We start from the raw sequence: 16,179 nt of genomic DNA on the forward strand, positions 1-16,179 counted from the left end.
CCATTAATTATTCATATTAAAAAATTAAAGTCTACAGCCTATTATAAAAAATCGTGCTGTTCTTTATTTATGTGTATTACGTTATACCAAAGGTTAATAAAAATCATTTTATACAGCCTATCTGATCTGTGTAACCATCAAGTTGACATAAACTTCTTACCAGCCCTACTGATCACTAGTACTCTGTAGTAGTCTGTACTGTGTCAAAAAAGTGACATTTGATAAAAAAAACGGGTTGTAATCGTAATCGGCCGTGTGGGTTATGATTAGACTTCGTAAAGTGATATTAACAACTTTAAAACACTCAAATTTTAATTTTGCGGGAAATTTCCTGGCTCATAGCACTTTCGCATAGCACTTTTGCCTGGCGCATAGCATTTTCCTGGCGCATAGCACTTTAATTAAATTTCGATAATCGTCAAATCACCAGTACAATGTGATATCAAGCAGATATGCACTGTAACTTATAAGTACTCGATTTTACGTTTTCGTACGTTAATATTTACTGATGCAGTGGATGCCTTTTGTGAAGTACAGAGTACTTTGTAATTCCATATTTTAAAAAATTTTCCCGATATCGGTAACTCACGTTGCTCTGTTGTAATGACTGTTTTTATTCCTGATGATTTGATGTACTTGTAACTGCGCAATTGCAGAACTTATATTAATTAAGGTCAGCACTCACGAAGTAAAAAATTATTCTTGCGCTCCTTCATGACCGATGACATGATGAGTGATGTCGCTCAGTCGCTAATTTGCAACGCAAAACAAAATAAATGCAGCTTTTAAGTTTCCACGTTGTTACTCGTCGGTGTGCTTTTAATCTTTAGCCGGCCTTACAAAACTTTTACCGGACAGAAGAAAGATGACTTTCTGTAATCAAAATTTAGCGTTTATCCTGCGGATCTGGATTTTTCGATCCGCGGGTGGTGTTACTTTTGCATCGTGTGCAGTGTGCACTGTTCACTTGTGGTAATCGCCACAAGTGCACCTTGTGGTAATCGTGGTTCCGTTATTAATCGGCACCCAGTTTATCACTAACACGAATCAAGCACTCACTTATTCCCAAGCGTTGTTCCTACTGAAGAACTGTTTAGGGGTGCCGAAGATAGTGCACACAGTCCACACTGCTGCTGACACTGACGGCATCGGATGTGACTACCGCCACACGAGCCTGGAAGTTACTGGCCGACACCGATGAACTTCCGGTGGAAGCTTTTCGACACGTCCAGAAAGCCTGGGACACACTTGCGACGCTGCAGACGCTTTGAAGGCTGACCGCAGTAGGACTACACAGGATAAAGTCGCGCACCTGAAAGCGGTATGGCTCCCGGAGTTCGGTGTGTGGATTCGTGCACTTCGTGCAGCATGCCTAGGTGCACCATGCCTGACCGCAAGACAACAACGCGTTCCGCATATATAAGTGCTGCCTTGCGTCTGGGAGCACCAATCGTCATTCCTCACGTATGCGTTTGCGGCGCCCTGGTTGACGGTTCAGGCCGCCACGGGCTAGCTCCATTGTGAACGGTCAGCCGGACTACTGCCATGTCATGATGGCATCAGCAGAGAATTCCACCGTGGTCTTAAAACGGCTGGTTTTCTTCTGTGAGAATGGAGCCAAAAGCTCTATCTGTGAAGGATCACAGAAGGTCAGACGTGATTGCTCTTGTACCATGGGAGCGCGGAGAACCGCTGGCCGTGGATGTACAAGCTTGTCCGGTAATTTCTGCCGGTTCAAAATAGCGAAATACACAAATTTGCGTATTGCGCTAAACGTAGTGTAGTGGCAATCGCTATAGCGCAAACTTCGCGCTAAATATGTGCTATCTGCTGTACCTTTACGACAGAAATTACCGGACAAGCTTGTAACCTGTGACGACGCGCTCGCTGCTTCGTATGTTGACCGCACCTCTAGATCTACAAACGCCGGTGCAGCAGTCGAGCACGCGGAAAGGGCGAAACTGACAAAACATGCCTGGCTGCACCCACGGTAAAACTTATAGCAGGGGCGTTTGAAATGTATGGACCATGGGAAAGCGCCGGTACCAAACGCTAGTGGAAATTAAGGTTGGAAACGGCCACAGGACAGAAACGGGCGAAAGAGGTTTTTTAGGCAGCGGCTATCTATTCAGGTAGAGAGAGGAAATCGCGGTAGGTGTGCTGGGTACAATCCCTGACTAGGATGGCATTCAGCAAGTATTTTTGTTATAAACTTTCTTGTTGTTGTACTAATGGTAAGTGTGTACTTGTGTGTGTGCTTATTACAGGTGGCTTTATGAAGCCCCCCGTAAAAAGCTTTACGCGATTGCGCCCTTTTGTTTCATGTACTGATAGCATTTACCTAATAAATTTTAACTGTGATTAGATTCGCTGCCCAAAATAGCATTGAGGAAGTGTTTTTGTTATGAATTTTGTTTCTATTTTTTACTAAGTGCGTATTTAGGTGGTGTGATACTTACGATCGTTAATCAAAGGTGATACATTTATTTACGATTAGAAGTCTAGTTACTTAGCACACATGTACGCATCCATCCATGTTAACGCTTAACACATCCATGGTAGCACACTGGACTCTCGAGCATATAAAAGTAAAACAAACAGTGGTATTGTTAATTTTTTCTGAATTTATGTAGTAAATTAGTTCGTGGTAAACTCCGTGTGGTAAATTTTATGATGTCTCTACCGGCATGCGGTATTTACTCACTCATTTATTTGTACGGCCATATGAATGTGGCGTCAGTTATGGGAAAACGGCCGATGGAAGCTAATTTAGATCAACTTGTGTGATTAGGCCGCCTCTGCCGGTTGATGTTTAACAAGTGATGGTTTCTGAAATTGTTGAAAGAAATGTCGATTTGCAAGGATGACCATAGCAGTATTTACTCGAGGCGATAAAATATGTAGAAAAAAATTTGATTACTTACTTAAATTAATCAGAAACAAATGCAGTCAGTGCCGATCAGAATCCAGGCCGGCGCCCACCCGCGTGCGTTGCTACTAAAAGTAAGTAAGCCGTCCGTGCAATGTGCATGGATGATGGAAGCCACTGATCACTTGATCAGTGATCACCATCTACTGTACATTTTACAGTAAGTACAGTAATTCTGTTTATCGTTTTTAGATTTGGTTTGGTTGCTCGAAGTTTAAGAGAAAGTGTGACATTATTTAGAGGTATATATTGTATCAACAGAACGAGTGATAGTGGCAATAAGTTTTACCTCTGTGCATTGTACTGGCTCTATAGCAGCTGATCAGTGTCGACAAGCTTGTAATTCTGCCAGAAACATGCCTCCCGCAACACGACGATCCCGTTACATTAGCCCTGTCCCTGTTCACACTCCCGAAGTCTCCCTTCGTGCTAGTGTCGATCAGGCCTCCATACACGCGGACTATCCGGTTAACAGTGAAGAATCCACATCGGACTCCGAATATGCCTCCTTTCATGACCGAGAAGTTATCTCCCATCCGGGCGAGAACGGCATAGATGGCTACGTCAAAAGTGAAGACTCCACGCTGGATGACGAAGCCAACGATCTGTCCCTTTTGGACGAGAATGAATCCCCATCCAATGAAAGAAGCGATTTCTACACCATCAGGCAATCTGGTCCTCCTGTTCTGGCCAATCCCTTAGTTCCTGTGGTCACAGAAGGAGCCCAGCTAAAAGTAAGGACGGACTGTTTTCGTTTGACATTTATGTTGACTTGACAGATTGTCGACCAGTTATTATTAACTACCCTTATTATTCTCGCAGTTTCGTAGTAAGAAAACGGTTTTTGAATCATTTTTTTGATTTTCTTTTTTATCTTTCTCCCTACGGTTAAACATTGAGCATTGAACATGAATTTCTGCATTGAAGCGTACTTTAATTTTACAATGAACCCCGCAAAGACGGCAAACTGCAGACCAGTTCCCGTGCATCCACGCCGGACTCCGACTCGGGCTTCTTGAAAGACAAGAAGTACGCCGCCCATATCTCGCGGAAGGCGTCCGCCGCAGTCGCTGCTGCCATCTTCCCCAACCGCTATCCATCCTTGCCGGCGCCCAGCACACCGAAAACGGAGCCCATTGTGGAGGACATAATTACTCCAATTCCGCCTGGTCATGGAAAAGGTAGAATCATCCCATATTGAGTTGAACAGATTTTATTGTCATATTTGCACTTCCCGGCACACATTCGGGTTTGTTGATGTGCTGTTTGTGTTTCCAGAACTATAAATTGAATAATAGAGATTCTGTAATTCTGTAATCTAAAATGAAATATTTGGAGAAGGAATATTTAAAATTTTTTACTGGGTTTTAGTTTACTTTTGGCTGGCTGGATTAGTTTACTTGTGGCTCATTAGTGAGCGCAAAACCAAGGACGTAAGTTCGTCTGATGTAACTAGTGCGTTCTAGGTATGGGAAAGGGTTCTGGCGCACTGGTGCCGCCGCGCTCATCGGGCAGTCTGGCGGCACACGGAGCTGACGATCTTGTCAGTCGGATCAAGAACATTCAGGAGGTTGAGTTTGGAAAATACCGCATAATTCCGTGGTACTTCTCTCCGTATCCCCAGGAACTGACGAAAGTGTCACGCTTATTAATCTGCGAGTTTTGCTTGAAATTCTACGGAAGTCAGGGCGCTTTCGCCCGACATCGCAGTAAATGTGGATTGTTCCATCCACCAGGCAATGAAATATACCGCAAGGAGGATATCTCCGTGTACGAAATAGATGGCCGGAAACAACGGGATTATGCACAGAATTTGTGCTTGTTTGCCAAATTGTTCTTGGATCATAAGACATTGTATTATGACACCGACCCGTTTCTTTTTACGTAATGACGGTGGCCGATGATCGGGGCGATCATATGGTGGGATATTTTTCCAAGGTAAGCGATTCGCTGCGTTGATCCACTTTGTGCGATTGGCTTTATATTTAAATGTCAATTAAAATTATGACGAAAATGCAGCCATTATAAAGCATGCAGCATAATGGAATAATGGGCTTACTGGTTCAAATTTGGTTTTATCCTTAGGAAAAAGAATCTCAGGAGGACTACAATGTTGCGTGCATTCTCACACTGCCACAGTATCAACGTAAGGGCTACGGACAGCTCTTAATCGAATTTAGTTATGAATTAACCAAGCGTGAAGGAAAGTTTGGGACCCCGGAAAAGCCATTGTCGGATCTGGGCTATTTGACTTACATGAAGTACTGGTCAGCAACACTATTGCGAATTTTATGCGAAGAAAAAACCAAGTCCAGTGGCGCAGCATGTCAGTATAGCGTCAAGTAAGTAAATGTTCCGAATTGTTCCCACTGTTATTGATTTAGTGCAGCAGTTGTTCTTTACGTATTCCATTTTGCATTTCAGTGATTTGTGTGAAGTAACGGGAATTAAGAAGGATGATGTTGCTTCGGCACTCTACAATCTGGGATTGTTAAGTTACTTTAAAGGTTCCCACATTGTGGTACTTCAAGACAGGCACCACAAGATGCACGAAGAATTCCAGGCTAAAAGACGATTAATTATTGATCCACAAGCATTAAAATGGAACCCAAAAGACTGGTCCAGAAGGAGATGGTAAGTAAATATGTTGGGAAAACTTGCGACATTCATATCAGCGTTGGTGCGTGAAATACGATTATTCGTTTAATTTTCCAGATTTCGCACAAGAGGGAAAGGCATCCCGGAAACCCTCTTTTTTTATGGTGTTTTCGCTCTGTTCTTTTCGCTTTGTTTTTATGGTGTGCGTATGTTTTCGCTCTATGCAGACTTACATTGTCTTGTTATAACAGTCGATAATGTACTAGTATCTACACACCAGAAATGTCAACGCAATGCGATACAAATGGCATGCATGATCTTGTATAGAGTAATTAAACTTTGGATTACGCCATCATGATTACACAAGGTGTTGTTAAGGAAAGCGATTTGTAAAAGCCTTCGTATAAATCTATTCGCTTAAACGAGTTTCCATATTTATTAAGAATCTACAACACAATATATCAATCTGTAGCAAGCGGACATGACGCAACACAGAACGGGTTTGAGGAAATGGTCAAAAGGATAAAAATACATAATACAATACACAAGTGCATACATAGCTGCACTGCTTTTGCAGGTCGTCGTCAAAAGAACGGAAAACCAAATGGATATACAAGCACGACTACGAGCCTCGCTGGGCAACCGTAATCGATTAAACCCGATTAAACGATTTTCAAAATAACAAAACTTTTACGCAAAAGAGATAAACACGAACCAACCGGTTAAAGCTATAAAACACGAGATAAAACGATAATAAGCAAAGCACAACCATGCTACTTCAAGCGTTGTCGGCGAGGACTATTCCGAGTTGGAATTGGGGCATGAGTCTCACCAGGTGCTTTTGAGGTAGTATCCAATTGGGTCTTCTACAAAATCACTGCTATAGCAACCGCCGATATTTTCTTTCGATATTTCGCAAATAACGAAAAGTCACCAAAACCCGCCCAGCCTGAAACTAACAAAAAACTTACGATTAAATAGTCCTGACTAACCTTGCAGTTGGCGCACATGGCAACGATGCGGCTGTTGTATATTGTCGAGGGCAGCTGGTCAGGAGGGAAGGCACCATGACATAAGTAACACCGTTCCGCTCCTGAAAACATAAACTTTATCTTATACAAATTCCGGTTCAAGTGATAAAAAGCTTTGGAAAATGTGTGAAAAATTACCATCGGTATCCGTATTGTTTAAATCTCCATTGCTCTCAACCAAAGTCGCAGATTCCGCTACGCAGTTTTCCATTCGCCTTCTTCGTGGAGTGAGTTTCGCCGGTGACGTCGATGCAAAAGCATTCACTGACTTAACTTCCCCTGGAAGAACAAACGGTTTCCAATATATAAAATCTTATACTGATGTGAAGTACGACAACATTCACGGATAAACACTCTTTACCATTTTGTTTTCGCGGACTTCGGCCTGGTGTGGGATTACCGCCTCCATCCCGATTACACCAAGCGTTTCTCTTTCTTCCTCCCGGTTTCCCATTCTTCCCATTACCCATCGCCGATTCGATAATAGTATGCCCCGAAGAATGATTCATGTCCGGTGCTACTACAGCTGGTCTGCTGTACGTTTTACTCAACTGCCGGAACAGCGGAGAGATCATATCAACCGCAATGGGAAAGCGACCATATGACCGTGCTGGCAGAATCATCGGCCCCGGTGGGTCATCTTCCTGGCGGTCCTTACGGAAATTCTCATGGACGAAATCGTAAAGAAACAACCACTCGGGCACCTTCACTTCCAGAAGATTGCCTTCTAACAATAACGCCAGCACAGCATCGCGAGTACGACGGCGCACTCGCGACTCTTCGTCGCGTTCGCAGGCAGTGTTCACTTGATGAACAATAGACGGGAGCTCGTTGATCACGTTTGCGGCAGACAAACGCCATCGTTCGGCGCGAGCAATCACCAAACATGCCAAATCCATTTCAGGAATGGTAATAAAACGCTATTAAAACAAAAAAATTAGAACAAAAATGATATGCCAAAAACCGTTAATTTTTAAATAAGCCACAAATTAAAGCAGGTGCCAACCTGGATTCCTTTGTGCTCGTAAACCAGCTTCTTCAGCTGATCCAGATGAGGGCGAATCCCTCGCTGGCACATATCACACATAAACTGAATACTTTCCACAAGCTGATGAACTAAACCGAACTCTCCAGTACCGTCGTCGCAAATGAATTCCGCCATTCGAGTGCAAGAAACTACAAAACGCTGTGTTGTACCTCGCATCATTATTGTTCGAGCATCATCATCAGTGATGTGGAGAAAATGAATACGTACCATGAAACCAGTCAAAACAACTGTCACACTGAATCATTGTTCCCTGTTGCATATTGCCACAAACACACCAGCGCAGTTCCCTCCGCAACTGCGCTGATTCTTCTCGGCTGTCGCTGTCCAGAGCCGACTTCAAACAGTTAGATTCCCGCAGGCGCTCATAAAAAATTTGTTCGTCCCAACAAGCACGTTCGAACAAACTCGTCTACAAAACATCAGAGTCAGTCCACAGAAAATTCATGGAGTGACTCAATAAGTTTGGTTTGAAAGCAACAACAGAAGTAATGATAATACGGTGCTGAAAAACCGAAAAAGTAAGTATCACGAAACTGTAAAACTGCAAATACAGCAGCAAAAAAATTAACAACCCTTAATTAAATTATTATTCACTGAAATCAATGTACTAAATTAAATTGGTAAACGCCTGCGACTTACCACCTCTCCAACATCGTAATGATCATTTAAGTCCAAATCAAACGGATGGCACTTCGAGTCCATATCTAGGGGATCACCCATTTCAGGATCCACTGTACCACTGTTCTTGGCGTCATGTTCATCGGTATCCGTATCGGCATCGTCTGTTTCACCACCCCGAACCAGATGCACTTGGCGGGGACACAGTACTTCCAGCAAGGTTGTTTCATGGTGGCTGGTATCTGTGGCACCGTTACCGAAGAAAAGCTTGTGCAATTTCTCCAGAAATTCGTTTCCCTTCTTGTACAGCTCCAGGGCTACACCGATATTTCCACCGTGAAAATTTATGTCAAGATCGCTGCCCAAAATGTTTCTGATTTCTTGCATATGGATTCGTTGATTGGAAGCCTACATGGAACAAGGTAGGCCGTTGTAAGTTTGTAAATAAGCGGTCTTTCCAGCGCAAGGTTACCAGTTATGACTATACACAGCGTCTTGAACCATTAAAAGCAGATACAATTCAATGGCTTGATTACGTGTGCACGATAATTTAGCTGAAAATTAAAAGAAACATTTACTGCAGAAATGTTTCCAATTCACAAAATTCAGCTAACTACGGAAAAACCAAGAAGCTACCGCAGTCCCACCTGCGCATGTTGTAATGCGTCTGCAAGCTTCTCCACTATTTCCACACCATCCCGAATATGATCCACGTGTTTCAGATCAAAAGTGTACGCATCAGCTCGATCGATCAATCCTTTGGCTTCCCCTACCGTCACTTGTTTTCTAAGCAAACAAAAAACAATACGGTAAGACCTGAAGACAAAATTAAGCTCAAAAATTATCACACCGATGAGAAACAATGTTTTCAGCATCAATCTCCAAGTTCCGGCCTTCATCTATCAGCTTCGTAATAGCTGCGACCAGATCCTCTATATAAGGGTTACGAATGTAGATTTCGTCTGCGGTCTGTAGAACCTCAGCCAAAGTTCCAATTGTCGTTCGCGGGTCTGTTATAGCAGCAGCTACTCGTTCGCGAAAGTCTGTTTGCTGCACAATCTAACATATAACACGTGTTAAAACAATGTTATCAGAATACATGGAAAAAATTTGAGCTGCACACCAACTGCAGATCCTCCAACGACTCGATAACGATATTTGTCGATCGAGCCTGGTCGTATACCCGCCGGACAACGTCAAAATCTTGATCTTCCGGTTTCGTTTGCATAATCCCACGAATTTCGCTTTGTACGTTATAATATTTACGGAGATATTCCTGAAAAATGCACACCCCGTTCAGAGCTTAAAACACCATTACGTATGCCGTATACTGCTACCAATGCCCTCGTACGTTTATAATGCCGAAAATAATTTTATTAAAAGCTCTTTACCCGAATATGAGACACTTCTTTGCTGGTGCCAGGAAAGGCTAGCAGTGAGCTAATCAGCCCTTCAACGTCTTCGAGTTTCCACCGTTTCACGGCGGGAGATATATCACCGGCATCACGGCCACGAGTTATTGTCTGAGGGGAAACCAGTTCTGCAGCCATTTTCATTGCAGCTTTCAACTCGTTATTTGCCGATCCTTCAAAATCGCCGAAAAAATCCATAGGAGAATCCTGCGAAAGTTTCTGACGCTTTCCCGCTTTCGCATCCGCACCAGTGACTACCGACCAAAACCAAATTCATAATGGACAAAGTTAGCTAATAACAACAATTTACAGAGTAAAATTTTACCTGCACGCTTATTAGACCCATTATTCCCAGTAATAGCCGCTACTGGAGGTTTATACTCTTCTGAGTCCTCTTCTTCGGATCGTTTTAACAATCGCTCCAAAAGTTTCTTTAAATCCTCAATTGTGTACCGGTATCTTGGAAAAGAAACCATACTGCTTATGAACAAAATTTTTACCATACGATTGAATGAGAAAATCGCTTACAACAATCGCTTGCTCTCCATGCCACATGTACAGAGTTGTTCCGCGTGCTTCCCACAGGCAAGCTTTTCGTTGCTGCATTCGCACTGCACCGCCGACAGGAACAGTGTAGTGTGACAAATTGAACACGACCTTTCATGATCGTCCATGAACTCAAATAAAGTTGGTTCGTCATCCAACACAATGCCTTTATCGGTCAAATTCTGCCGGCTAGCGGATTCCTCTTCGACCATGTGCAGGAAGTCTGTGTGGCAAGCCTTCGCGATTGTCTGGTGCAGCAAGCTGGCTTGATCAGCCATCGCGCATATCAGCTCATCGTGGCTGAAGACTAATTCCCGTTTGCAGTTCGAATAATGATTGATACTCAGGCGTCCATGCGGAATCTAACATCCAGTATAAAATTCATGAAGACGAAAGGACTACACACAGTGGTACTGGTTATACATATACCAATATGACAATCTAAACTTACCCAATCAGCCAAGCAAAAGTTCACCGCTTCCGCGAAATTAAATCCCTGATTAAATCCAGCATGGTATGCCCGGGGGAAGGTTACAATGAATTCTCCTGCCCGTTGGTCCATTCGGTATATCGGTACGCCACAGCAATTTAAGACCGTGGGATTCATGTGCGTAACCAGCTGATGTAACAAATCAGGGTTTGATTCCGTCAGAACAGGAACCAACATTTTGAAAGCCTTTTCGAATTCTTCGGCATACGATCCCGGCACGCCGTACCATGTCTTCGGATCGCCCATATGCAGATAATTTATCGAAGCACTCCAGTGGTCTTCAGTGTGCTAAACACCATAAACATTTATACGAGAACAGGTTAACTACAGTATTTACATTAACTGACAGATTATTGAATAAATTATCGAATACAATTGTCAATAAAGCGTTTCAAATCGAAGTCAACATTAACTCTAACTTACCCAGCAAAAAGCGCTGAACACCATCCCGACATACATCCAAGGAGTTTTCATACCGGAAATTTGAGCAGTGATGTGTCGAAGAATCGACAATTCATTATCTGGAAGTTTATTCAAATTCCAGGGATGATCAATGTATTCTTTCTCGGAATCACGAAGGTAAGGACGGTCGCTTTCTGTTGGAAAGCCACTGCTGCCCAGTTCGCCACGATGCAAATCGGCACCATACTCCACCACGGTTTCGCCATTTGGATCTCCCAGAAGTCGCCAGAATTCTTTTTCGACTTCCTGTAGCCCGACAGTCGTGGATCCGAAATGGCTCTTCTTGAAATTGTCAGCCTTCTTTTGAAATTCATCCAGGGTGTACAAAGTGTTGGATGTTTCAAAACCGTATGTATGGCACGATCGCAAACCATCGTACGTCTGTAATGGACAGCAGTAAAGATAATTTTGATTTCGTAAGACTTGTATTAAAGCTTTTTACCTCTTTCATGCAGCGCGGGCACAACCACAACTTCGCCTTATCCTTCCGAATAGCTGCGGGGATGCATTTCAGATGGTATGTTGTTTCACATTTTTCGCAAAACTTCAGGTTGTCATAGTCGTCAGTCTGTTTGCAGACTTCGCACACCATTTCCGACTACATGTCAAAAACAAGAAAGAAATATGGAACTTCGCAATTGAAAAAATGTATCCCAAATTGTGCAACTCTTACGTAACAAACTTGCGAAGTGGAGCGTCGCGCTCGAACTCTTTTTTCCTCTTTTTTGCAGTCCGGTCCGTCTCCATTTTCATCTGGTCTAGAAGAGTTTTCCGCGCCAGGATCTGCAGTCTCTTGTGCCGCTGCACAGGAGCTAATTTCGGAGCTTGGTATCTTCGTTTCATCTGTTTTAGTCGATTCCTCCACTTTGTCAGACTTTTTCTCAAGTCGACGGCAACCCGCGCTCTTGTTTACTGGTGGATTCTTTCTCAGAGACTCGGCAAGATGGTCTTTCTACAGTAACACAACAAGCTGCAAGACAGGCATGGTATTTTCCCTTGGAGTACATTCTTACCCCTAAATACAGTTCCACTTGGGTTCTGAATTCGTCATATGGGAGCAAATTCTTTTCATATAAAGCCTTGAGATCTTTTATGGCACTGGGTTGCCCTGCGTAATCAATCCTCAAAACACTTGCCACATGTGCCCAACCATCCGCCGATGCGGACACAGCTCGGAATCCACCCAACCGCAGTACCGCGATGTACAGATCGCACCAATCAATCACCTGATTTCCAATTTTCTGAGGAACAAGTTCAGCTGGCCAACCCTATAATAAAGATGCCAATGCAAAGGAAGGCATTGATAACTGAAGAGTTCAAGTACTGACTGTACTGTACTCAACACTTTTTAAGAGAACACCAAAACTGAGGCAGTATCAAATAGCTCAGTACGATCTCAGTCACAATTATTCTCAGTCAGTCGCAAAGAACATATTCTATTCCGTGATGAATTACCTGATCTGTCCAGAAACGTCGCAGCATGCATGCAAAACTGTGTCGAGAACGACTGAATGCATCAAGATCGGAAAGCCGCTGATAGCGAGCTTTGAACTTAAATGTGTCTTTCGCCACCGCAAAGGGCGGGCGAAAGCTTTTAGGGGGAACAATCTTGCATAATCCAAATTTTTCAGCTTCTTCTTTGATGGTCTGAATGTACAGCAATGGAGATCGAAATTCCTCTTCAGTTGGATAATAGATGGGAGCATCCGCAGGACGAACAAACGGTTGTGGCACATAAGTTACCATCGTGCCCAATATCGGCTGCTGTCTTCTATATGGTATTCCTTAGCGGGAAAGCAGATTGATAGCGGCTACTCTGAAACACCATAAACGTTGTTTTCTTAAATACTCAGAAATAATTTCCTCAACTCATTTCTGCAGAATTTTCAGCACCGAACACGAAAGGTTACGAAACCTTACAATGGAACGTAATAAGATAGACACTGTACAGTAATACGTAATACAGTACTACACCCAAAAATGGCGTACAAGTAATTACTAATTATACAGATGTTTCTGTTGCATTGTGATTCAACCAAACTTTTGCTTTTTAAGAAGATTATGGTATATTTTTAAGGGATAATTTTTTATGTTAATGCAAGATGAAACGGCACGAACGAGGCGATTTCTGTTTCGATAAGTGATTGTGCCAGTCTACGTGCTATAGTAACACTGGTTATTACGCGGTCACAGAAACCTGAAGTCCAAAACCGTAAAACGCCATGTCGCCTCAGTTACTATAACCTGAGAGCAAGTATACTCAGTATTTGCACAATAATGAATTTATGATATCAGAAATTAGAAGTTAGTTGTAACTTGTAACAAACAACATCCTTCGTCAAGGCTCCATGGCTACTCACCGGATGCAAACAACAGGCTGGAAAGCAGTCACAGTGCACTGCGTGAATACTCGTACATTCATCATGCCCCTCTACACATGCTCCAGATTAGTCCATAATACTTCTACTGGCAGTTGATACAAGCTTCCTTCGCTAAGCAAACCCAGAAGAAAATTCTCGATCAACAAGAGCATAAAATAATAAGAGGCAAAATAATGCCTTCTTCAGTTTTAAATTTTCAAAAACACAGATCATAACTGCTTTCTAATTACAAAATGCCAAACATGAATTTTGCAGAATCGCTGATAGTAGTAGTACAAGCACGCCCTCAGCTTACATCTAAACCCACCACATGCGGGTCAATCAACGCTGTGCTGTACAGGGACAACAGAGGGCACCACAAATATCGTGTCCCATAGTGATAGTGATAAAACCCGGTATCACACGCACAAACGTGTAACATTTGCATTTTAGAAACATTACAAATACTTCGAGTTCACCGCACACAAACGCAGAGAATCAGATGATAATTCTTTAGTAACGACTATTACCTAACAGTTACTGCAAAGGCAAGATACTGCTGTCAACATGAAAGATGTTGTTATCCCTTACTGTCGTTCTTACTTGCTTGCTGTCGCCCGACGAGCCGACTGGTACAATAATCACACAGGATCACTCGGTTTGTTAAAAGGCATACCTTAAAACTTAAAACTTATTAAATTTTGCTGCTGCATCATGCATAATTAAGGGATCACTGCATTGCACCATTTAAAAGTACTTAGTTAACCTACAGCTTTTGAACAATCAAAGTTCAAAAAACAAAACGAACGAAAAATATTATTTAGTTTTGTACTGTACGTATTAATCCGTCAGAGGAAACGCCTTATACTCACCCGCCACCAGTGCATTTTACAGCTGTAGCGACTAGCGAGCGGTATCGTACGGACTTGTACGGTGGACTCTAGTGAATGCCACTGAATGGAAATCCGGGTCCACCGCATTTTCGCGGCGTGCTCGTTGCAGAATTTGACAACGATTTCTACTTCGAGTTTCACTTCGAGTTGAAGCTTTTGTCGGAAGTAGGCCCAGAACAAGTTAAGTACTTCCCGCATAAGTAGCGCGTAAAAAGCGATGTCCGGCGGCGTCCGGCCGGAATCATTTTAAAAAAAAAAGTGTAATTGAAAATAATTAAAAAAATTTCATTCTTAAACATCTACTTTCGATTTATCTTATCGTTTTACCAATTTCTTTAATCTATATCAATTTTTATGAAGTCCCTCAACCATGGTGAGTCTCGGGTCTGGGATGTGACCTGCCTAGGAGACCATGGCCAATGGGAAGACGTCTCAGAAAGCCGGCGGCGGAACGTTGATGGTGGGGATGAAGAAAATTCAAACGCATGGCAGCTTCTGTGCGACAAATTCATTTTTTCTGCGTTGGTTTTGAAGCAGTGGATGCGGTCAGCGGTGCATGGGGAGTTTGGGGACAGGCGGGACTCAGTTAAAAAGAGGCAGGTGCCGTACGAACATCTTCGGCAAGAATCAGACGATCTTCATAAAAGACGCATGAAAGAACGCATGAGAAACGTTCCCACTAAGTTTTTTTTAAGCCTTTTTGTGCGGAAGCGCAGCTCACTTGTCAGTGCGTTCAAAAAGCGTTGTGTTTAAGTATGACGGTACCTAAATCAGTAATGCCGACTAATGCGGTTCGCATCCTTAATTTATGAGATTGGATGAAATTACTAATAAAGCATAATATTGTGCCGTGAAACTGCTATTAGTCTGGTACAGAAATCTGCAAATAGCTTAGAAACTTTCATTGAAAAACTTCGAAACGGGGAGTGACTGACTGGTGTAATTGGGCAGAGTGACCGAGCAGAAAACGTTTCTCTAAATACTAAAAAAATTATTTTGCCTAACCCGATGTTAACACGATTCCGCAAATAATTATCGGTTACCTTAATCTCGGGCAGATTAAAAAAATTTCCAGATCTGGAAGATTCTATAAAGGGTAACGAGTTCACAAGCAAAAACGAACTTAAAAGAAATGTTGATGGTGCCATCGCTTAATCCTTAAACATTCTGTGATTTTTTTGTTTTTATATTTTCAATCGGGTCACACGTGCAAACAATACGTAGCGAGTGTATAAACAGCATGTCGAAAATATTAGCAAATGTGTGAATCCTGGAATAAATAAAATATTTAAGCATTATTTCTAAGAACCCTCGTGAAAGACGACGACCGTCAATTTACAATATTGCAGTGCAACTTGAAAAATTCCCCTGCATCTGACAGTGACATCATCAAACAGCATCATACTGTTTTTTAGCCTTGTAGGTTTCCGTAAGTACTGGTAAAGAGTATCTGTTTACTGTTTTGGTCGTAAAAATGGACTTGTGCCAAATGAATCGTTTCTCGGACTTGACGAAACGGGTTGCCGCGCCCGGCCAGAACGTTCCATCACTTTTACCGGTTTGTACATCACACAGCGTATCCGGCTTTTTATTAGTGCGCAGTCACTACTTATTGTTAGTGCTTACTTAAAAAATATTACGACAGTGTTCCAAATTTCAATCTTTGCGAGATTTAACAACAAAAAATAGAAGCAGCATAATTAATATTATCTTATTGTTAGCGAAAATCAAAATTTTAAATTCCAGCAGTCCAGAAACGGCCGGTATCGTTTTTGTAGTCGATTTTACTTTT

The 16,179-nt window shown here is 42.5% G+C and overlaps 2 protein-coding genes across 4 annotated transcripts; one reads left to right on the top strand and one right to left on the bottom strand.

Moving 5' to 3' along the window:
* Positions 1-2,843: 2,843 nt before the first annotated feature.
* On the top strand, positions 2,844-5,567 carry LOC129591405 (histone acetyltransferase KAT5-like). Its single transcript, XM_055487041.1, is given in 7 exon segments — positions 2,844-3,089; positions 3,282-3,663; positions 3,873-4,110; positions 4,396-4,803; positions 4,806-4,867; positions 5,015-5,271; positions 5,354-5,567. Coding segments are annotated over 7 exon segments (1,707 nt in total). The 5' UTR covers positions 2,844-2,943.
* Positions 5,568-5,948: 381 nt separating this feature from the next.
* On the bottom strand, positions 5,949-14,344 carry LOC129591205 (lysine-specific demethylase 5A-like). Of its 3 annotated transcripts, XM_055486774.1 has the most exons (21): positions 14,098-14,344; positions 13,495-13,626; positions 12,590-12,950; positions 12,148-12,402; positions 11,808-12,086; positions 11,577-11,732; positions 11,096-11,515; positions 10,634-10,960; positions 10,165-10,544; positions 9,962-10,095; positions 9,616-9,890; positions 9,348-9,500; positions 9,075-9,283; positions 8,872-9,010; positions 8,246-8,632; positions 7,814-8,015; positions 7,565-7,734; positions 6,920-7,478; positions 6,697-6,837; positions 6,520-6,620; positions 5,949-6,393 (listed from the first exon to the last, which is right to left on the bottom strand). In XM_055486774.1, exons 3-21 carry the CDS (start codon positions 12,878-12,880, stop codon positions 6,301-6,303), a joined length of 4,671 nt encoding a protein of 1,556 aa, XP_055342749.1. In that variant the 5' UTR covers positions 12,881-12,950; positions 13,495-13,626; positions 14,098-14,344; the 3' UTR covers positions 5,949-6,300. The 3 variants fall into 3 exon arrangements, with proteins under 3 accessions (XP_055342749.1, XP_055342750.1, XP_055342748.1); XM_055486775.1 differs by lacking the exon at positions 13,495-13,626; XM_055486773.1 differs by lacking the exon at positions 14,098-14,344 and having other exon boundaries at positions 13,495-13,750.
* Positions 14,345-16,179: the final 1,835 nt, after the last annotated feature.

This window comes from Paramacrobiotus metropolitanus, unplaced genomic scaffold (assembly GCF_019649055.1).
Source record: "Paramacrobiotus metropolitanus isolate TYO unplaced genomic scaffold, Prichtersi_v1.0 Parri_scaffold0000045, whole genome shotgun sequence".
Taxonomy (NCBI): Eukaryota; Metazoa; Tardigrada; class Eutardigrada; order Parachela; family Macrobiotidae; genus Paramacrobiotus; species Paramacrobiotus metropolitanus.

What these genes read in the sequence shown, in the direction of transcription:
- LOC129591205 (XM_055486775.1), bottom strand. Translation starts at nt 12,880, where the DNA reads ATGGTAACTTATGTGCCACAACCGTTTGTTCGTCCTGCGGATGCTCCC. An exon ending in CCACTTCGCAAGTTTGTTAC is followed by an intron (nt 11,733 to 11,807) that starts GTAAGAGTTGCA and finishes TTTGACATGTAG; the next exon opens with TCGGAAATGGTGTGCGAAGT. An exon ending in ACTTTTGCTTGGCTGATTGG is followed by an intron (nt 10,545 to 10,633) that starts GTAAGTTTAGAT and finishes ACTGGATGTTAG; the next exon opens with ATTCCGCATGGACGCCTGAG.